Source organism: Scophthalmus maximus, chromosome 4 (assembly GCF_022379125.1).
Source record: "Scophthalmus maximus strain ysfricsl-2021 chromosome 4, ASM2237912v1, whole genome shotgun sequence".
In the NCBI taxonomy this organism is placed as follows: domain Eukaryota; kingdom Metazoa; phylum Chordata; class Actinopteri; order Pleuronectiformes; family Scophthalmidae; genus Scophthalmus; species Scophthalmus maximus.
This window is the reverse complement of record NC_061518.1, coordinates 13,877,082-13,901,098: the sequence shown is the minus strand read 5'-3', so window position 1 is coordinate 13,901,098 and position 24,017 is coordinate 13,877,082. Positions and strand designations below refer to the sequence as shown.

General features: G+C 39.3%; 1 protein-coding gene across 4 annotated transcripts in view; it reads right to left on the bottom strand.

Annotated features, from left to right (window-relative positions):
• furina (furin (paired basic amino acid cleaving enzyme) a) overlaps window positions 1-24,017 on the bottom strand; it is a 68,848-nt gene that overhangs the window by 19,037 nt on the left and 25,794 nt on the right. For all 4 annotated transcript variants that reach the window (XM_035627606.2, XM_035627607.2, XM_035627610.2 and 1 more), the window contains exons 3-7: window positions 15,652-15,750; window positions 9,964-10,059; window positions 7,222-7,350; window positions 6,978-7,054; window positions 926-1,014 (exon numbers count right to left, since the gene is read on the bottom strand). In XM_035627606.2, the coding sequence (XP_035483499.1) occupies window positions 926-1,014; window positions 6,978-7,054; window positions 7,222-7,350; window positions 9,964-10,059; window positions 15,652-15,750 (490 nt within the window). The remainder of the gene's footprint in view (window positions 1-925; window positions 1,015-6,977; window positions 7,055-7,221; window positions 7,351-9,963; window positions 10,060-15,651; window positions 15,751-24,017) is intronic.

Here is a 24,017-nt window from a genome sequence, read left to right as displayed (position 1 = left end):
TTCAACAACAACAATCATTTAAGGGAGGTGAAATAACATTTGTAGCATGATGTTAGAATATTTTCTTAAATAACTCATTAATCATTATTCAAATGTCTAGAAAATAGTTTTAGAAAAAAAAAGCCATTATACTTTCCCAGAGCCCAATGGCTTGTCATTGCAAAAATGTATTCATCTTATTTGAGTTTCTTTCTTGAATAAAATTAATCACATAATGGTGGAGACTGGGTCTTGAGGCAATAGGACCTGCCAAATGTGTATTCTGATATCAGCCTGTCTGTGACATTAAAGATATATCCTCTAGTGGCCTTAAACAAACCATAAAGAGAGTGTACTGGCCATCGTCTATCTGTTTCCCTCACTTCTTTATAGACACCACCAGAACGACCAGATGTCTCCAAACGCACCGAGTTAGCAGCCTATTTGGAACATCTGTCCGATCTAATACAATCCAGCACAACATTTGTGCAAAAAAATAATATTGAGCCTTTGCTAATTTCACTCTGAAACTGTTTATGCCTGTTGCTGGATGTGATTGTGTTGAATTTCATTACATTAAAAGGTGTATAATATTTTGTCCACACAAATTTAAATTAGATACAATAGGGTTACATCAGTTTTCGTATTACTTGTGTATAGGGTGAGAACAGTAACAAATTCACTGGAATCTAAAGCCTGGTACAATTCAAGAAACTGCATATCACAATTTTTCAATACTGTTCCTCCATGAAAAATAATACTCTTTACAGTGCAGAGGCAATAACTGTGGTGCTGCTCAAAAAGATTCAGTGGTATGCTGTGCCTGGGAAACTGACTGAACATGTATTCTAGCTGCTGTGGCAGTCAAAAAAGAAAACTGAAAAGAAGATAAGGCTTGTCCCTCTGAGATTATAGAAATGATCCACTTATTTCTATTTGACCATACCTCCAATCTTGGCATTGTAGGCCACACCGACTCCACAGATCCCATTGTTGGCCACTGCTGCCACTTCTCCAGCACATCGTGTTCCATGTCTGGAGAGGAGAAGAATGAAAATTGAGATGCATATTTAATATTATATATATAAATATGTATGTAGAATGTGTGAAAGAATGTGCTCCCTTCAGCGCTGTGGTTGAGCTGTAGACTGAGACAAAACAAACTTTATAGACAGGTTCTTGGCTTTGTGTCATTTAAACAAATCTGAATTCCCATTTGTCCAGAGGAAAACATTCTCTCATCGAGATGAGAGTAGACCACCACAAGTTATCTACTGTCTTCTGGTATAAGTAACTAAGGAATGAAAACAGGACCCGAGGAAGTCAAGGTAAAAGGGAAAATGAGATGATATACCACCGTCACACACGGGAGGAAAATATGAATTAGATTTGCCTTTTTCACAATTGGTCTTTCATTTTGCCTGAGCCTCTCTACCAAAAAGATCCAAGAAGCTGCTACGGAGGAGCTGATCATCACATTCCAGTCAGGTGCATCCACCTGGTCGGCCAGATGGAGACATACTTTTAATGCCCTTCAAACCATGGCTGCAATCCCCTCTGGATTGCAGCCATTCCAAGACAGGATTGGTGGAGCCTGGGCAACACTTTGTCATATCAACAAACAATGGATGTTCACGACACCAACAGGCTTCCACTGAGGTGCTCTGGGTATCCAGTAAAGGCAAAAGCACGGCGATCCAAACACCACATAACCAGTTAACAACCTACCATGACACATTGTCTGTCTGTCTGTTGTCAAGATATGTACATTTGGGGAAGGTATAGTCTGCAAAGCATTTCCATTATCAGTTAGAAATTACAATTAAAGGACTCCTGGATTCAAATCATGTTACCTGAAGTTTAGATTCTAGTGACCAGAGGCCGTGACCTATTTCTCTTTGACTGATTCTAATAATCCTTAAGACTTTTGATTCCTTTATAGATAACAGTGTAATGACAGAAGGGGAGAGTATTGTTATTCATCTGCCAGTCCGCAGAGATCTCTTTAGTCATGGTGAAGAGCCGAGGGGATGGAGGTTAATGTCAATGCCACAGTCTCCATCAGCCCAGCTACAGTTTTTCCACTGGTAAGTAGAACTGCTGAATAATAAAACGTGTTTCCGATCACAAGAGTAAAAAAAACAAACAAACACGCGCACGCACAAAGTGCGAGTTTGTTGACTTTGGAGTCTTGTGTCCTACAGCATCAGTGTTTGTGAGGCAGCTCATGATTAGGAGCAGCTAAGGTGTCTGCTATGGGATGCCAGGCATGCACAGGCCTATCCCCCCCGTGTTCAACTCTTGCCTTTTTCCAAATCTCCCATTGACACATTCATTAAAGTCATTTAGGCGGTCGACTGGTTCATAGCATACAAATGCTGTTAAAGAGGTGAAGCCCTCGGTTTCTGAACCTTATTATGCAAGAACTACTTGCATAATCAGGTTTTCTGGGAGTGATTTCCATGGGAGTGATGAAGTGGATACAAGAAGATATCCTTTTACTGCTCCCACTCACTGTTCGGGTCAATAAGAACAGGAAGGAGAGTGCATCTATGTGTCAAATTGAATGAATTCTGATGCAAAAGCAGCTCTTTGCTTTCTATTCAACATGACTTACAGCAGTCTCCAATGTAAAGTCATTTTCATTAAACAGTTTGCAAGCACAGCTGCTCCATGTTAACCCAATCAACATTGTTTAGAGCAGCAAAAGACATTGAAGGTCAAATATTATTCTAACTATTCAGACAAGATGTTTATATAGTTGGGGCCGTAAACAAGAGTACTTGTACTTAACTTAGCAGGAGTAGTTTTCAGTTAGGTATTATATTTGGAAAACTCATCTCTAATCAGGATATACCTATGTAGATCACCGTCTTCAGAAAGAGGGTTTAGTTTACAAAATCGACACTATGAAAGACAACGGACTATATTCTACTCGTCAGCACTGGCACAGTGCAAGAACAAAGTGTGGAGATGGGTCTGGCTATGTGAGACTACAGTAGTTTAACAAATGTAACTGTACTGAATAGGCTGGCAGTATCTTGAGACGAGGATAATCCTAATCAGTATTAAACAGATGATAGCAGTGGGATGGGTAATGTTAGACTGGAGATAATCCTCATAAAATCTTTATGAAATAACGTGTTCCAAAGAACAGAGTCTTATCTTAATAGTGTTGTACAGTGCTAGCACTGACAGTGGAAGAGAAGCATTGAGGCAAGGCACTAAGGAACGAGCATTTATATAACCTTGTTCAGATTTTCCTACAGAATCCTACCGAGTCCTGTAGTCCACAGGCTGCTTTGGGCAACCGAGAAGTCAGGCAAGGTCTCATAAATTACAATCTGCTCACACAAATCGTGAAAAAAATACGACACTATCATTACCTACACACATATGCCCAAATGCATTATCATGATTTATTAAACTGGTTACTGTTAATTCCCGATGCTAAAAATGGCAGCCGTGGTAAAGATTTTAATAGTTCACGGCCCACGCAACCAAATGAGAATTATTCCATATGTAATTGACTCAGTCATCAGGATGATCGGTCACGATGCGATGCCTGAGGGAGCTTCCTGTCCTCTGACAATGAGGGCAAGGCATGACTGAACGTCCTCATTTCGTCTGCATGCACACATCTCTACTAATGAGGCTGGCATCACATGAAACCAAACCTGGATTCAACCTCCAGGCCTGGGGTTTAAAGAGGAGTCAAAAGAGGTGAGAGAACAGCACAGGAGAGGATCACATGATGATGATGATCCAGCGGAAACACTCCCAGACATTGTCCGCGGTAACAAAGGGCCTTCTGTCACGAGGAGTACATCAATGTTTAATCAGTTGTTAACAAGTCACACATTAATTATCACAGGTCTTTTCTCTCAACTGCACAAACAAAAAGATGGTCACCACCCCTTCGACTAACTGGTATTATTAAAGCTCTATTCAACAACTATCTCAACCAACTCGAGCATATTGGAACAACTATGTCAATAAGTCAGACATCATTGCTGGTAAGCCAAGAAGAGATGTTTTAAGATTTAAAAAGACTAGTAATCATCCTCAGTGCGTGGCATTTTGGCAAAAACGAGCCTGGTTTCTATTTCAAAACTCACAAAGGAATATTCTGTGATGCCGAGAATGATGGCTGAGGTCAAGAAAAACTGCTCATTCAAAAAAAAGAAAATACTTTATTCGAGACAGCACTTCTCAGTGTCCTAAGAAATATACCTGCCAAATCGGAAGTCAATCAAATGAGTGGTTGTTGAGAAAATCGAAGGACAGACAGATTTTCTTTAGATGGATAAAATCCTTTTAATTTGTTGCATCCATTATCGCATTGTCCTTTAAATTAAAAGAAAAATAAACTTCATTCACACTTGTGTCTAGACATGCCACACTTGGGTAAAATGAATCCACCAGCCACATTTAGATGAGCTTCCTTCAGGCCACAACAAAACTCAGTGAAGCAACAGTCAATTAGTGTGGGTCCCTCCCACAGTCCCACAGTCCCAACACCATGCAAACTGTCTGTGTCAAGTTTAGGTGCTACATAACTGTGGTGCTTACAGCATCAGTTTTCATCTCACACTTACAACAGCAGTTAAATTATGAGCAACATGTGTTTTTTATTTAAAACAGCTTCATGCCCTCACTAATCCCTCTCACCAGAAGGTTGACTGAAGTCTCACCCAATTCTTGGGGAAAGAAATTAGAAAATCTTTTTCTAATGAAGAAACTTCAGAACCACTTTTGTATCGGATACATTTTGCAACAAGCTCAGGGATCCTGCGGCACATGTAATGGAGATAGTCAGAGATTATGGTGAACAAAGAGCAATATCAATGAAGTCTTGTACCGATTACAGCAAGAACAACTCAGGTTACAGCAACTACAGTTGGCTGCAAGCCCGAGACCGGCAACACGATCGGTATTCAGATGGACAGCTGGCAATACCATTATCACAATGACTCTGGAGACTAAAGAGACATGCTATTATCATACAGTTGTATCCGAACTGGGTCTGTGGACATGCAAAGATGGGAAAAGTATTCACCATAACTTGCACTGGCCAAAAAAGTCTAAAAAAAGAGAATGGAACAAAGGCAGCTGTCTAATAGATCTGCCACCGATACTGGAGTTATTCTTGTCATGAATAAACACACTGCAATCACCAAGTTTTAAGTGTGGCTCCTGCAGTTTGAGATGCACTGACTTTTAACAGCATTATGAGTTGTAGTGAAAAAGAAGAACATGACAAAGTTCAGAATAATTACATTAGTTGGACTTTTGATATCAAAATTTGAAACCCAATAGAACATTTCATTAACATTTACATCACAAGAGTTGGAGAAAGATATCAAAGCTTAACATGCACTTAACTGGGTGCTCTATCAAAGCATTTCTGAACAGCAGGATTGGCATTGTGATCACATTTTGCTTGTCCAAATTTGCATCGATCTTTTTCTTTTTTTATCTTCAGGGTCTAAGTCATCATGCAAATTCATAGTCTTAGACACATTTTTCATTCATTTGTTTTTCTATCTGGCATTAGCTTAATTACTTCCAAATCACTGAGGATCCCGAGGCCGTGGAAAGTGGCATTTGCTGTTCGTTAGTCTCTGGAATACTCTGAACCTCAAATGTAAATCTGAACAACTGTTTTGCTCAGCTCATTCTTAAGTCCGTTAATGGTTCTGCCAGTTTACTAATGAGCTGGCTTGTAAGACAAAAGGTCTGGTGATGTTTAAAAAGTACGGTAAAGAGAGGAATATGCAGGAAATGTCTACAGGGAGAAGATTAGTGTGGGGTCTGGTGAAATTAATCAGCCTGCTGTCAGCAGTACTGTTAAATAGGTCCTTTCATCCATCACTGTACATTGGATATCTGCAGTCAGTCTGCACCGTACCCTTGTATTGTTAAGCAAGTCAGTGTTTATTTTTTTCTTTATATCATCAAGAAAAAATCTGCATGTTTACTGCACATACTGAATAGTGTCATTCTGGCTAACTTACATAAGCTACCCCTGCACTAAATCAAGAGGCAAAGAACAGGCTGCTTCTGCCAAAGACTGTGCCAGTGTAGCCAGGTTTAATCTAGAAACATTTACATTTGGAAACCGTCCTGATAGAAATCAGCGGAAACCCTGGAAAGAGAAACATCAAGATCCCTGTCTTAGATAAACATGAGGGTGAATGGTCACATTGCTACTGAGACATCCTCAGTGCTGCCCGTATGCTGGGGAAGAAAGACAGCTTTATAGAGGTGAACAGACCTGTGCTTTCTGCGGGGAACAGACACTTACAGTCTCACACAGCCTTACGCAGTTTCATGCCCGCCCACAGGCTGTTTACATGTGCATCTGCAACTACCCACTGTAAAGTAAGGGAAACGAACACATACACACATATACGGACTCTCCCTCTCGATTGGTCCTGCCACGAGGACGACACAGAGAGCTGGGTGGCAAGAGATAAGGGCCGAGGTGTGCGAGGGTTGGAAAGAGGTGCAGCCAGAATGTAGGAAACATCAACAGTAAGAGTCTTTGCTCGGCTCTGGGCCACTGTGAGCCGCCAGAAGAGCTTAAGCGTGCCTTGGCAGAGATTGTGGATCTGTGGAGCTGCACCGGAGGGATGTTCTCCCACATTCCCCCACAAGAAATTCCATCATGTCGGGTTTTTGGTCTCAGGCACTGGCACAGAATCTTAAAAACACTCAATTGGGCTGAATAAGAAAGAAACGGCATATTGTTTGCATTGTTTATCCAAACTTCTACTGATGACTGTAAACTCCATTTTCTATGTATAATTTTTATAATAAAAGCTTTAAATGGCAGAAAATGTAAATCTCTTCGACAAAGTAAACCCCAGCGGCTACGGCGTTTCATCAGAGGGTTTCCCATAAATGGTACCCTTGGACACAGTAGTGGACAATGCGGAAACACGAGCAGACACGAGTGAAAATCACATTTTTATCAGTGTAGATTTCTACTCTACCTGTTATCATTAAGCTGTGTGTATCGGGGCTGAGGATCTGGGTCGCCATCATTCACATCGTAGCTGGCATCCGGGTCCTTCAAAGAGACATATACAGCTTTTTGTGAGTGAATTTGGACATTCAAATCATTTCCGTGCACGCATTTCTTTTTTACTCCACCAAAACTTCTGTTTATCATCTCCATTCAGTAAGTTTATCCATGGAAATCATAATATTGCAGCCTCATTCAGGAGTCATACTCACGTAGTTCTGCATCAGGTCAGGATGGTTCTTCTCTATTCCATCGTCCAGGATGGACACGACCACACCTTTACCTGTGTAGCCCAACTGCCATGCAGATCTGGCATTCAAGTCACGGTGGTTGCTGTTGTACTGAGGATGGAGGAAGCAAATAACTTAGATAGAATCTAATTACCCAAGAGACACTTAAGTGCCAGCAAAACAATGCTTTTAACTAAATTTGGAAGGGCTGACTAGTAAAAAAACAGACATTTAGGTAATTTAGTTGAAGCCTCTGACTGAAACATCTGGGGGAAAGGGTCCTACTTATTACATTTCAGTCATTCCTGCTTAGAGGAAAACTGAAGTTTATCATTCAGATGAGGGCAAGGTGACGAAGAGTAATCTTTATTCTGAAAGCATCAGTACCATGTTTGTATTTATTACATTTATTATTAATACCAAGCAAAGGAAGGCACTGAACTGTATGATGACTCACATAATCATTCTGTATGCTTTTTGATACGCTTTTGACATTTAACTTGACTTTTGGTCAAAAGCGATATCTGGCTTTCATCTAGTTCAAAGCTCTTTTTATCGTTTGCGAGTGGTTGGATCTAATGTGTTAGATAAACCATCTACCAAGCATTTTTTCTCAGAATTCACAAGTGAACAAGGTCTATCACACGGGAGGAGGTTCGTTCTTCAACCTTGTAACGTCATTGACACTTACAAAACATCAAGAAGAAATTGTAATATTCTGATTCAGATTGAAAAAGGACTTGAGTGGCCGACACATTTAGTGAATAATAAATCTGAGAGTGTCATGTACAAGGTTTCCATTTTGAATATTGCTCAAATCCTTTTCCTTCTTCCTTGATGTCAGCGCTCTTTCTGCAGACTGACATTTTGAGCATGTGAGCACAGTTAGAGCTTAGGATCTCTGCTTTGAGGCTTGCCCAGGATTTATCAGTGGGGGAAAAATATATCTGTCTCATCATCTTGAGAAAGATATCATTTAAGACCAATAAGCATCTGTCAATCACGGACAGACACACACCAACCAACACACTCCTCTGGCCAAACAGTCCGGTTTTAATGAGGCACATTAAAACCGAGTTTCATTTATAGTTGGGAGAGAAGGGCAATTTATTACTATGATTACTATCATACGATCACTCTCATTACCTATCATTTAAAAAAAACATCAATGATATTTTTTAAACGAGTAAGTTTTTCTGTAAAGTGTAATTGTAGTTATTTGGACAGAATATGAACTTCAATATCAGCAACTCCATTTAAAGGCCGATGATTCGAAAACATCTCAAATGCAGAGACAAGTTAGCGACTAGTTAACATGGATGTGACATGACCACAACCAAGAATGAACCAACAAGCTCTGACGCATCCATTTTCTTTATATATAAAAGTTTTACCATAAGCCATTCACAGAGAGCCGTGATAACAGCATCGCACCATGTTAGCCATGCGATCGGTCAAACACTTGGTCCAAAACTAAATATGGCAGAGACATTCATGGTACCTAGAGGATGAATCAGTAGAACTCTTAATCACAGACTAACGTTCACCTGATGGGCAAAGTCTTAAAATCCTGGTAACAGGTAACGAGTTCAAGTTATTTGTAGCCATGCTGACATGCTAACATTTATATCCTGGTCAAAGTTCAGGTGATCCCATTAGTCTGAGAATTGCAACGGTGTTGCTCCAGTTTTCAACTAATCAAGTGTTTAATGAGCTTCACAACCTCATGAGGTGCCAACAGGCTTAAGAATAGAAATCAATCCTTATTTTTACATTCCCCAATCATACAGCTTCAGCAAATGATCACAAAATGAATCATATATTCAAAAACAGCAGCACATAGCTTAAGCTTTAGTCATTGTTTTTTCTTGAATCATTATATATTGATTTTTATATTTTTTTGCCTGATACTATAGGAAATTGTGCATATAATGATATTAGAGCTGCAACAATTAATTGGTTGATTGAAAGAAAATCCTTAAATAAAACAGACAGATTTTACTGTGAGTTCAATTCTGTCACTAGTTGTGAACATGTGGCAGAATCTATTACATCCAGTGTCATGGATGGAACAAGGCAGAAGGCTTTTCTCTGCTCATTTTCCTTTAAAGGTGCCATTAACTATTACTCCACACCGGGGAAAGGAGTCTGTTAAAGCACTGACATTTTGAACAACTGGCGGTACAAGTCAGTTTTGCATCACCATGGTTCTTCTTCAGCCTGAAGCTCCCTCACAGTAATTGCAGAAAAAGTGGAGCTGAACGGAAAAAATCTCGGGGGTTGTTACTGCTGCTTTTAACAGGCCAATGTGTCAGTGACATTCCTCAAGTCAAATGTGAAAATCAATCAGCTGAAAACAAGGGCGCTTCAAGATGAATCACCTCTGTCTTTCTGTCTTTGTTGCCATGCTGTCTGTGGACCAAAGTAAGCCAAGAGTTTCTAAAGGCATGCAATTCAGACTTCAAAAGGTGTGTGTGTGCTATTGTTCAAACAGAATCTTTTGGGTGAAGTCACTCAGACTTGTTGTCCAAACAAGACAGCAGCATTTCACACAGACGGTGTATTGGATTCATACAGTCTTGTCTTTTGGCTCGGCCAAAACATCACAGTCCTAAATTTGATTACCTCTACAGACTCTTGGTAGATGAAGAGCTCAAACAGTGTGTAACACAGCCACAACACACAAATACTTGTTTGTTCCATTAGGTTTCTGTTGACACTCACCAGGTACCACTGGTCTCTGAACTTGGGATCTAAAGGTTCTTCGAAAGTTTCCCTCTTTTTCCTCCGTTTCGACACCTGCTGTTCTGCCCAAGTCACCTGGATATAAAAATGCACAAACACATGAGGAGATTAGCAATGCCAACAGAAACAAAGACTGACACTCAATAATAAAAAAGAATTGCTCCACAAAGCGTAACATTCACTGTCGTACATAAAGGGATGAAAAATGAATTATGTGCAGGCCATGATGGTCACTGTGTCAAATGCATTAATAGAGATCCCAATTCACAGCGGGGTGACCTCAGACAGAGTGAGATTAGAGGCACAGGGATATCATGAACTCCTCACTAATGAGACTCGCTGATGAATTCCAGGACACCCCCAGACTAATTAAAACTTCTTGATTTATGTAAAATTGGATTCACCAGAAACTGTTATGCTTATGGGTGCCCCCAAACATAACAGTTTACACATAGAAGAGCAATTCAATACAAGTTTGATAACATGACAGCAACCCAGTCTGCAGCATGCTGTCGTAATGTGCAAGCTCCTTGCAGGAAGTACTGACAGGAGCATATTGCATACAGTGAAAATAAGCCTGCATCTCACAGCCACTGCAGAACTAGGCTCTACAGCAAAATGCTTGGGAGGACGAGAACAGATTAAAAAAATGTCAGAAAGAAAACAAAAGTGTCTGCCGCAAGGACAGAGCACCTGGTATGAAGGACATCCAAATCACAGCACACACCCCTCTCTCTCTCTCTCTCTCTCTGCAGATCACTAGAGACATAAAGTCTCTAAAATAGGAAAGAAGTAATGAAGGTCACATTAGCTGCAACATTGAAGCGATGCCAATCCAACACTAGCATAATGGAATAATTTCACTTGGAGGAGCAGAGAGATTTGTGTGCGAGTTCATGTTAGTGTCGCTCCCTTCACTAGTGAGAAGCTCAATCAGTCTAAGTGGAGGAGACGTTTCCACCAGGGTTCATCCGATTCTAACTGTGGAGATGAGGTCAGAGCTGCAGCTGGGGCAGTTTACAGTACACAAAGGACCGGGTGACTGCTTTTTCTATGGCTGCCCACAAAGACAGATGGATATAATCGACTACTTTTGACAATACAAGTTGAAAGTGGTACATCCAACATTAGAATGTCTGCCAATGTGTAAGGAGTAAGCTATCAGGATTTGTCCTCCAAAGATCATCACAGGCAGATGAACAAAACAAAATCACTGTCTTGCTTATAGTATATCCTCAGGATATAAAGTAAGAATAGGGCTAAAAAAGGAAACTACACAATAGCACTAGATTTCATTTGTGTTGGACTTGTCAATTGGTCAGAAACTAGCATAGACATTAATATTGTAAGATTAGTATTAGTAATAGTATTCTCTCGAATGACCAGCAGAGGGCGACTCATTGGTTGCAAAAAGGAATCAGTTAATATAGAAGTCTATGAGAAAATCACTCAAACGCTCACTTGATTTATAACGTCAGTAAACATTTAGCTGAGGAGGTCATGGTTTCAATCTCTACTTTCAAGTCTTCTTCAATACAGCATGATGTTCATTTAGTAAATTATGGTCTCATCTAAAGTAAAATAGACGATAAAGAATGCGTTGGAGCGTTGATAGCATGTGACTGACAGCGAGATCTGACCAATATGTGCAGGTTGCAGGTGTAGATGGTTTCAAAAAACCGAGATGGCGATGGCCAAAATACTAAATTCGAGGCTTGGGTGACATCACGGTGGGTTGCCTGCTATACAATGGTTCCTATGCAAAGATAAGACTTCTGGAGCAGCACTGGATCAAATCAACTCTAAAATGAATGTCATCATATCAGCTGTGCAACCTCATCTTCTCTGGATCAATAAACATGCATCTTGATCCATATTAAATAAGAGAGAAACACTCAAAGAGAGTCACAAAGCTGCATTACATTATTATACATGTGAATTATCTAATCAATTTGAGACGGTACAGGGGATTGACAGCCGGGGCAGATGCTGAATCTCTGCTCTCTGTCAGAATTTAATATTGTCTTTCTCTTTTAGGTAGAATGGCAGAGTGACAAAGACTCAGTTATATGAAAAGGGACCATGTGATTTTCATTCACAGAAATGTTATTTCTCTTGTGTCATAAGGAGGTGTTTGTGGTAACCATTTCCTACATCTGCATTGTGATCACACATATCTTGTTTTCACACATACGTAGTTTGGGTCTCTGCCTTGCAACATTTTGCAAGACACAAAACAACAGGAAATTGTGTCATATTCAAGGCGATGGGGATGTTTAGCTATTTAAGGGTGTCAACTACGTATGCAGAGTGGATGCTGAATTAGTCAAACTGGACAGAAATACTGTAACTTCAGTGCAGCATACAACTTCCTTGAAATTCAACACAAAGTACCCTGGTAAAATGTAATTGATAATAAAGAGACAGTTTTTCCTCAGTAGTGTCTTGTCTTTCCCTACAAATAACACCAAGAATCTTTCTTTAATCAGTGCATAAGACACAAGTGGGGAAAAACCATCCCTAATTTCTTTAATAGCCTGTGACAGAAAAACAGACACTGACAAACAGCATTGCTATTATGAATGGGCTTTGAAGATAAAAAAAAATAAAATACAAAATACAAAAATAACTCACCACACCAAACCAGTGCAGATGTGTTGTTCACAAACATACTGCTTGGTTTATGTTTAGGTGTAGCGTGCCACAAATTCATTCCCCACCCTTGTCATGCTGCTCCATTATTGAAACATTGTTTCCTCCATCAGGGACCCAACAGAAACCTCAAATAAAGCCTCATTAATATAAAGGAACATAAAAATCAATTGCAGTACAGATCAGTAGCCATGTCATCCTTATTCAATTAAATTTCCTTTTTTTATGTTAAAGCTGCTTTAATTTTTTCCATAGTAATTAAAATGGAAATAAAAGCCTCAACCACAGTCAAACAAATTATAGTTGGATGGTGAAGTTCAGCTTTTCAGGGCTCGTTTATTGCTCTGTTGTGTCTGTCGTATTACCTCTGCTTTTTAACTAACCCAACAAAAACAACACAACAAAGCGATCGGCCCACCACAACAAACAAAGCAACAACAGAATAAAACACAACACAGTAGAAGGCACTGAGGTGGCAGATAGACCCAAGCTTTAATATTTTCAACAGACCCCATTAACGGGGCTCTGTTAGCCAGTCGATGAGATCTGGCCAAGGTCCAGGTGCTTCTGTCAGTAATAAGGCACTCTTCAAGGACAGTTTACTGAGCCTTTTGTTCAGGCTTCCTCTCGGACAGTCTCTTTTGACGATTCTGAATTCATCCTTTTAGAAAATAGTTTAGCAGAAAAGCGACGATAAGCCTGTTTAAAAGAGCTTTCATCACATAATGTTAGTTGCTGCACAATTACAGAAACGTTTCGATGTTTAGATGGGAGAGAGTCTATACATAAAAACTGAGGGGATTTGGTAAATATCGCAAGTTAACGCAGATTGTGCTAAGCTCCCTTGATAAAATCAAACAGATAAATACAATAAGATAAAATTCCTGTAGGTACTGACAAGCTAAGCTGGCCTTTCCTGAACAGACAGGAGGGGCCCACAACTGTAATGCTCCACTTTCTGTGAGGTGCTGTCGGGGGAAAAGGAAATGAAACAACAGGAAATGGAGTCGCACTGTTCAAGGAACTCCCCATGAGGGACGTGCATGACAGCATGGCCAGGGATACTTGGACCATGTCTCATCAACTTTTTTTAAAGGAGCAGATTAGGTTTGATTACATAATACAGTTGCACTTGTATATATTTATATGAAAACGTATCTAAATTACTATAATTGTCCTCGAAATACTGAAATGATTGGACACAGTATAGATACAAACATGTTGATATCATTTGAGAGAATGTTAGAAAGCAGAGAAAAAGGAAAGAGTGCTAAAGATCTCTCACAATTCTCAAGTACTGATCGGCTCAATCATTAGGAGAAAATATAAGTCAAGAAGGAGCTCAGATCAGGGATGAGTTGACTCCGCTACAGAGCAAAGGAGCCCGAGTCAATCTGCTGGATCAGTAACAGAGTCAACTAATCACTATTGGCTATACAAAGCCAGTCATTTCGGGTACATTTTTCACTGTAACCCATTGTGCTCTGGGTATATGCCAGCAGTCAACAGTACCTCACTGCACTTTAATGTCTTTGTCAGCCAGTGAACCATAGAGGAGCAAAACAATACAAGCACTTCCCCAGAGTTTCCTACTGCCTGAAACGTAGAAGTTTTGTCCACATATATTCATTAAAGATAAAAAGAATAAGGGACTTGGCCTAAATATTATCGGAAAATACTGAAGAAAAGCAGTGTTATGGAAACAGTCTGAACGTTGTACAGTTCGTCCACCGAAGAGCAAAAAATATATTTAATGCTAATTGATGTGAGCAGTTTAGCAATTGGAGTAGTTAGTGAAGTAGACTCAAAAACAAAGGTCGACTGTATTTTACAACCTTGTTGAAGACAATTATGTTAAAATTTCCCACTATGTAATAACAATATCATTTTATTATCAGACTTTATTAAATTTACCATGGAGAATTTGATTGCATCATTGCTAGTTATTACAATATTGGGAAATGATTACATTATTTGGCTCTACAAACTTTCACTTCAAATATGCACTTTTGTGAGTTCCTTTCCTGATAAAAGTTTTTTTAAGTACTCATACATCATCTTTCACAGCCACACACACACAGTAGCTGTATTCCCACAGCAATGAAAGTTAATTTCACACTGTTCCCTTTGTCCTTCCCAACGGCGTAGGACACATCTCAATTTCAAACTATCCTCATACTCTCTTGCATAACAGCAAAAAAACAAAGACAAAACAGAAATATGAAATTTCCTTTTAGATCAGTTGCGGAGCAGGACATTTATGTATCTGGTGAGAGTCCATATGGAAGCAACTGCTCCACTTCGAGCACGTGGCTGAAAGGAAAAACAGCAAGTGTGTTGTGGCTCATTTGGGAAACAGATTAAAAAAGGAAGTTTAGAATTGAGGGCTAAGAGTTTGGTTCTTTGTCCTGTGGCTGTTAGATTACTGTATATCCCTTTATGTTTATTCTGCTTCTTATCTGCCCTATATACAGTAAGAGCTACTGATAACTGAATGACAAATTAATTTAAAATAACTTTCAAATTAAGGAGTGAAAAGAATTAGGTTCATCATAAACTGATGACTCCCTTACAGTTCCCTTAATGAAGAAGATCAAGTTTAACAATGTTACATGTCAAAGAAAAAGAAAGCAAAGGTTTATAATATTGACTTATCCAAGGATCAAAAATGGACTCAAAAAAGATATGTGTTTCATATACTGGGAAGTCAGTAAAAAAAACAAATTTCAAAGCCTTATCGTCTGCAATTACTTGGATGATAAAGCTAGTCAAATGTTTTTTTAACCAAAGTTATGTAACTTAGATTATTACAGTGGAGCTATTGTATCAATATACATACATTTCACTGAAAACTCCCACACCTTCATCCTCCTAGATATGCCTTAATAGTTATAGATTTTTTCTAGTTAGGCCCCTAAACCTCACACACCTTCTTCCACAGCCTATTATGAAACATCAATATATCTCATCCACATCCATCAACTGTAATCCCCTCAAAAAAAAAAAACTTCTTACCTTGGGATCTTTTTTTAGACGGACTTGTGTCCCCCTGTGATCTGACAGCGATCTCTTCACCACTGTACGATGCCGGAAGTGATAATAATCACCAAATACCTAGAAAGACAAAGAGATCAAATCAGTTATCGCATATGGCCAATTCAAACTCTCTCTTCAAGTATCCAACCAACGGTCTAAATAATTATGTCCATGTAATATTTCAGTTTTCCCTTTTTAATAATTTTCAATCAATTCTGTTTCCATTATGGGGTATTCAGTGTCGACTGATAAGGGAAAAAAATTTCAGCTTTCCCCTTTTAATAATGTTCAATCAATTCTGTTTCCATTATGGGGTATTCAGTGTCGACTGATAAATGAAAAAAAATAATATTTAAACATATTTAATATCAGGTTGAAAATTTAAATCCTGTGGGTGTTGTAGGTCAATTAGTTCTTCACAAATATACAGTATACAGATTAATAGACAGTGAGAGGAAAATGTTAGTCGTTACCCTAATCTAGACTAAAAAAACAGAGTACATGAGTGATCGTCAGACAGGAAAACAAGAGTCCATAGAATCAGTTTAACATTCAGAGATGAATTCTGTCAAAGACATATGAAGGTACTCAGTTTGTTTTGACAGCTCCATGTGCTATGAAATGGGGAGTCATTAACAAAATTACCACTGAACACACAGTTACACATAATTATGGGCAGTATACACATATAAAAATGTGTAAAAAATAAATAAAAAAATATAAATGAGGAGAGGAAGTTGATGGTTTCCCAGCAAAGGTTGATGAAGTGCTAAGCCACTGCAGTGTGTACTGCAACATTCCTTTGCTCTAAAAAGAGGCATGATTCAGTTCCCTCAACCTCCTCTGCTCCCATTTAATCACAGTAAACAGGCCGACTCCAGCCAGGCCGACACAAAAGGCCCCTGCACACAAAGCCATTGGACAAAAGGGAGGCAATAACCAAGACGGAAGACACACTTTATAGTGATATTCAGCTCAGACCTGGAACCACTAGTGTGCATGCATGCATGCGTGTTTTAAGGAGAACGCCAAGGAGAAAATGCAGGTTACAAAGTGGAATGAAAACGCTGACATCCTAAGGCATTAGCTGAGCCTACAGTCCCCTTTCAGAAGAAGAGAGGAATAAGAGCTGGGAGTGTGTTAACCCAGATAAAAGCCTGGGAGGTGGGACACAGATCAAAGACGTATGTGGAGAGTGGCAGGGCCCTTTAAGAAACTCCAACTCCAATTAAGGGAAGAGACGACAGAAAAACAAATGTTGGTGGTGCATCTCGCACTGTGCACTTCTAATTGATGTGATATTTCTTCATGAAACATGATATCCCACAGACAACATATTGTCAGGTGCGGATATTTCCAAGGTAACAAGACAGTGGCTTAACAGAATTTTTCTTTTAAATGAAAATAAACATCAGATTTTGGCGTCACAAAACTACAATTAAAAGAAATGGGTTGTTGTTGTTTTTTAAATCACAATTACATAAGAAAACTCATTGTATAACACGCAAACCGCAATGTGTCAAACAGCTTGTTGCGGTTTGATAAGCTTGTCCAAAGTGAACCTGGGTGATGTCGCAAATTGCTATCTGAAGGGGAAACATGGGTATAGCACTTACGACACAGACTCATTTTTACACATCTACACTTCTTTTGAGAATATAAGACACACACACACACACACACACACACACACACACACACACACACACACACACACACACACACACACACACACACACACACACACACACACACACACACACACACACACACACACACACACACACACACACACACACACACACACACACACACACACACACACACACACACACACACACACACACACACACACACAAAATGAAGCCAATTCTAATGCTGCTAAACGTCTCGATCATCATCTGACAAATTAAGAAGGCTTGTCTTCAACCATCTAATCTCAAAACGACAATGTTTCTGTGGGTTTTAACGTTTTTTCCACTGGGAAAAAAAAACAAAAACCAGCCATTTACGACCAAGATGGAAAATGGTGTGGAAACGGATCAGGACTTGTGAGTGACCATAACGGATGAGATAAGCTGGGTGCTGATAGAGCAGAACAAGTTTAACTGGTGCTCACTGAGTAGCCCATTATGGAAAGTGAGGCATTAATCCATCAACCTCATTAAAATGCACGGTTACAGACGATGGGAAATTAGCTGGTTTGTTTGCATGTTTGCTCCCTCCCTGGCTGCCAAATTTACCTTGTGTGAAAGCATTTATCAGGAGGTCTGCTTCCTCATCTCCAGTGACTGTTGACACAAATATGTTTTACAAAGAGCCACACAATGTCTGGAGACAAATCGCGAAATGGGTTCAGGGGGCTGCATTGAGGTGAAGTGAAAATGTTGTCCATATGGAATTGTGAATGTCGAGAACAAAGCCTGTGGATTTTTGGAAATTACGCTTGAGGAGCAGGCCATTATTGCAGTTAAACTGTGGACACATCAATCATGACACATTTCCTTTCACTTTTGACGTTTAACTGCATTTGCACAAGGACCTGCAGGACATTACTGTATTTAGTTTGTGCATCAGGGAGATGAGATGAATTGAGAAAATGAGACTTGTGGGGCTACAAGCCATATAAAAATCTAAAATAGATCTGCAACTTGTTTATATAATGAGGCTGGTGTCTAAATACTCACTGCGGTGAACGGGTAGGAAAGGAGTACGCTCTGCCTCAGTGGCAGTTCGACATAACCAGCAGTTTGTCTCAAAGCAGGGCAGAGCAGACCGAGCTGCCCGACACACCTGATAAAGGGTTTGCACATCTGGTCCTTCTGTCAAACTTCACTAAGTCATCACATCGTCTCTCCTCGTTGTAAATACATGTAAAGCATGTAGGAATAAACCATTAACTTTATCAAGCCTTAAAAGGCAAACTTCAGCTACTTTATCTTTTACATTACCAACAAGCTACTGGCCACATTTCTCTGACATGTTTATACCGTAAACACAGATTGTGACTCTTGGCACAGTCCGCAGTTTACCTTGATTGTTCTGAAGAATTTAGATTATTCCATTTTAGTAGTGTTGATAATAAAAAAATAAAATATTCGAACAGCGAGGACAGAAGAGAAATGTCCCAAAAGCTTTGATGTCTACAGAAGCTTCAGAGAGTTTTCAGAAATGAGCACACTTTGTGTTGTTGATTTGATTTTAAAGGGATAAAATTAAGACACATTGAGATGCATTCTCAAAGATAATTAAGGAAAATTAAAGCAAACATGATTTGCTTGTTTTTGATTAGGGTTAGGTATTACATCCCCAAGGAGGATACGTTTTCATCTGACTTTGTTAGTTAGTTTGCAGGACTACGCAAAAAACATTCAATTGATTTCCAATTAATGTTGTGGAGGGTCGGGGCATGACCCCAGGAAAACCCCATTACATTTTGGAGCAGATCTGGATAAAGGGTGGATTTTTTTTTCTCCTTAGTTTAACATGGTGAGATAGTACGTTAGACTTGGTGGAGGTATGCACTCTCCATGCGAACCTCTTGTTAGTTATCATTTGCAAACTATTATTCTGAAAACATGTTTTCATCTTTTTATTTTTCATGGTAGGTTGATGGGCGAAAATGTCAGTTTCTTCCCGCTGTGACAGGGGTCAGAAGGACCACACGGTGATTTGTTCAGCAAATGTTTTGTACCTAACTGAGAGTTACAGCTCACAAAAGTCAAGATTTCCTTGGCTTTTTTGAAGTATCATGCAATGTCTCCATATGAAAAATGCAGAGACATTTGCACAATGATTTCACAGACTATCAAATAACTTATCTTTCATTTTTTCCTTTATTAGACAAGGCTGGAGCTTTAGTATGAACTCTTCAGCCATGTTGTTGATCGGGATGACAACAGATTACCTTGTGCAATGTCCTTTGCTGTTTGCAGTCGAGTAGCTCACCTACCTCTGCGGCCTTGCCATCAGTTAAATGTTCCCAATTTACACAACACTGTTGCTCCCCAATGGAATAACCTCCACCCTCAGGTCTAGGCTGCAGTTACAAAGTCTGAGGACATTTATCTAAAAGCAACCTCCACTTCCACTTTGCACTTGTCTTGTATGCTTGACTGTTTCTTCACTTTTTCATGAATAAAAGGACTCAAGAGTAATTTTTCCAACTCAATTGCCCACATCGTACGTCGAGTGTTTGGAACGTGTAGGCATCATTGTCCTGAAAGCCCTTGAGGCCTTTTCCACAACAGGAATTTAATGACGCGTAACGGAAGGTTCTGCTTTTGTCGCCACTGTTGTGCATTCGCTTTGTGAACGAGTTCCTGAACCCTAAATTTCAGCACTGCTCAGGAGGTGAATATGGATTCAAGTTACAAGATTCAAAGGAAAGGCAAAAATGAATAACACAGGATATGCAGTTAGATAAGCCCTTTTATGGGCTCATAAGTTTCGGGTTTGAGTCACTATGTGTGTGTGTGTGTGTGTGTGTGTGTGTGTGTGTGTGTGTGTGTGTGGTGCAATGTTTGTGATGGCTAGGGAGAGTGTTCCTTCAGCATAATTTCGGGGAAATGTGATGTGAATAACATTTCCCCAAAAATGATGTACTAAGGCCAAGGCTGCTTTTATTCGTTGCAAGAACCCCTGAGATCGAAACATGATTAGCACTTTAAAAAAAACATTCTTTACTTTTTTACTAATTGCTAATACAATAAACAAACAAACAAACATGATAATATTGCAGGAACCCTTCTACCGACTAGTAAATGAGGAGCACAACAACTTGTCCAAGGTAGAACATACAGGGCTGTTAGCTCACGGACCAATGCTATGCTCAGATGACCAACTCTTCACAGACAGGTCTTTACGGTGACATAACGGTAAAGTCAGCATACATACTCAGTTGGTTAAGCCTCATAAACACCCGTCTTTCATACAGTCATGATCAGTTATGGAAAAGTCTGGTCGTTTGAGTCTGTCATGCTCGGTCTCCTTTAGGTATTTTCTCCATATTAGTGTTTGACAAAATAAAAATTGTATGACAGGCTAAAAGGAAAAAAAACATGACCCTTCTACCCTATGATCTAAGGATGCCATCTCACATGATTGGACCATTCTGAGTGGTGCTCTGATAGGGTTTCTGACCCGAATCGAAATATATTTGAAAATAGCTTCTCAGAGCAGAGACACGTTGATTCAATATTGACAGACATCATACTGTGATGTGATGCAATGCTGGAAAACCACATGACCTTTTTACTACTCATTAACTTGTATGTACACATTCAATGTCGGTGTTGTACCAAGGCTAAAGCTGCTTCTGTTCATTGCACAACCCTTGAGATCACAGTATGATTTATAATTTTAAGTACAAGATAAGATTTTTTATTTATTTTTTTTGAAAAAATTGAGACTATCGCAGAGCTAAAACCAGCAGGTGCTGCACTGATAGGGTGTCTGACCCGAGTCATCGTGACCTGCGTCTGAGAAATATATTTTAAAATAGACTCTCAGAGAGGAGAAGTGCTTCGTTAGACAAGAGATGACCCAGATTAATGGGGGTGCTTCAACATAAAAAAAAAAATCACTTCACTTGCCAGTATTCTCCAAGTTAAAGTCTTAAATATTGAGTCAGATGTTGCTCTTCTTTCGTAAGATTTTAAAAAGAGGCACAATCACTTTAGCACGGCAACAGGCAAGTCCAAAGACATGTAAATGGGGCGGTCCACATGTAGACTGTTGGTCTTGAATATCTGTGGACCTAAATCGTTATCATTTACAAGTCTTCAGAAAAAGCTGTTAGAAAAAAGACAAATATAGAGGCCCATGCTTCATCCAGTACAGTTGACGCTACATCCACTCAGCCATCAGATGCAATAAGTTAGAGGGCCAAATTAGACAGGTGACTGTAAAAAGCATTCTGGCGTTTAACTATCACTGATGATGCTTTCAGAATGAATCTGCTGCTTTTGATATTCATCATGATATTCTGCTGAAAAGAAGAAAATTAAATTGACTGTGCACAGAATTAGGGATGTAGACTTTACCTCAAATGCTTCTTGAATCTGTAAAATCAGCTGCTGAGGATTCATTTTTTATTCATCTAGCCAAAAAAAACAGAAAAATAGCTTGGCTTTCTAACTGGAAAATCGTTTATTCATAAATACACTGTATAAATGCAAAGTGAAGGTATCGTTGTCAAATGTTATTTTTCCAGCCGGACTAGAAAACGTAAAAAAAGGTTGTTGAATAAAATACTTAAGTAAATGTTTGAAATATAATTACCTCTCAAGCTAAGAATAAAATAAACACATTCTGGGGTAAATTAAAGTATATGTTTATGCAGATAAATTTAAATCTATATTCACAGATTTGAAAAGAAAGCATTAGTTTCTAAAATGTAAAAAAAGAAGGCAATTAGATTTATAAATAGCCCTACAGTATAAATTCTTTACGAATTCTTTCTTGTATTGTTCACTGTACAGTAGGAGCACTTACAACACATCTCAGTTTTCGGAGACTACAAAGAGCCCTAATCACACGTATGAAATGAATTGCCGTGGCCTACTTAGCAAGTAATTCCAACGTCTTAAAGTTCCTTTTTTAGGCATATGAATGAGATCTTCATATTTTTTCTGGGAATGAAAAAAATTGAATTTCTGATGTATGGAGTTTCAAAGATAATCCATAATTAATGAGTATAAAACCAAGATGAACTGTTCTAATAGTCTGCTGTGTGATCAGCATCACAGAACGTCCAACATGATGAATCTCTAAATCACAAAATTTTTTTGTCACAAAACACAAGTTTTTCACTTTTCATGATCAGTCGGCAGGAAATCAAAGGTCGCCCCATTATAATAATATTAACAGTGGAAAGATTATTTTTCCACATAGGACCTCAGCTCTCATGCAGATGCCTTAATGAGCTCATGCTCATTAGTGGAGGAATTCGACTGCGTCCAGTGCATGGTATTGTGTGTGTGGGTGCAAGTGTGTGTGTGTGTGTGTGTGTGTGTGTGTTATAAGAAGTTGAGCCGTTTTAACTATGAGTTGGCCTTTGTCCCCGTTTGTGTAAATGTGTGCATTAATGCGTGTGTGCACATTTTTTGGGGTTTATCCCAAGCCTGGGTTTGCCTTACTTGGAATAAAGGCTGCTAAATAAGCAGACATGAAAGTGCACAGCAAAAAAAAAAAAGAATCATGGGTGCACTGATTAATAAGCATGAACAGTGAGCAGATCCAGAGAAAGGGATTGTTTAACGTCAGTTTAGGAAGTACACACCGGAGTAATGTTCTTGACATGAGTTTGACAGCTGTATCTGAAGCTGTTACTATAAAAGTTAACGGTGCGTTAAAACTGGCAAAGAAGCACGTGGGCTGTAAATGCTGAGAGTACAAGGACACAGGTCACTGTGAAAGTCTTCATTTCAAATATAACATCTCATTAATAACCTGTTGCATCTTCTCTCTCTCTCTCTCTCTCAGACACACACACACACACACACACACAGCATAAAATGAAGACAGTGCAAAAGGTGATTGCTAGTGGGACAGAAGCTAATAAGATTTAAGTCATGAAGTCTAATTTTATCTCCCCTCTTTACTCTTCGAGCAACGACAGGGCACTGCTCCTGTACAGAAATACCAAACAGGTCCTTCCGATCCAAATGAAGGAGCACTGGGGCTATTTCAGGAGGCTGCGCACTTATTTTTCTAGAACTTGTTCCCTCTAAAGCATTTCCATCATCTTCCTCCAACTGAAGACTGGCCACATCTGTCTCTGCAACCGGCACAGGTATCTTACTCCTGACCAATTTGCTCTAATGGACTGCATGTAAGGAGGGTTTCGCTAAAGGTGCACAGCAGCACTGTTTTAACTGAGAAAAATGTGAAGGGGTTTTCATCGAACGTGCTTCAATAAAGAAAACCTTTCACAACTTAATTTTGCTCTATTCTAAGTATTTTCAATTAACATTTTTTCGTTAGGTTAAAAGATAATAAAAAAAATGTATATATATATATATACACTCACCGGCCACTTTATTAGGTACACCTGTTCAATTGCTTGTTAACACAAATAGCTAATCAGCCAATCACATGGCTGCAATTCAATGCATTTGACATGTAGAGGTGGTCAAGACAACTTGCTGAAGTTCAAACCGAGCATAGGAATGGGGAAGAAATGGGATTTAAGTGACCTTGAACGTGGTATGGTTGTTGGTGCCAGACGGGCTGGTCTGAGTATTTCCGAAACTGTTGATCTACTGGGATGTTCACGCACAACCATCTCTAGAGTTTACAGAGAATGGTCCGAAAAATAGAAAATATCCAGTGAGCGGCAGTTG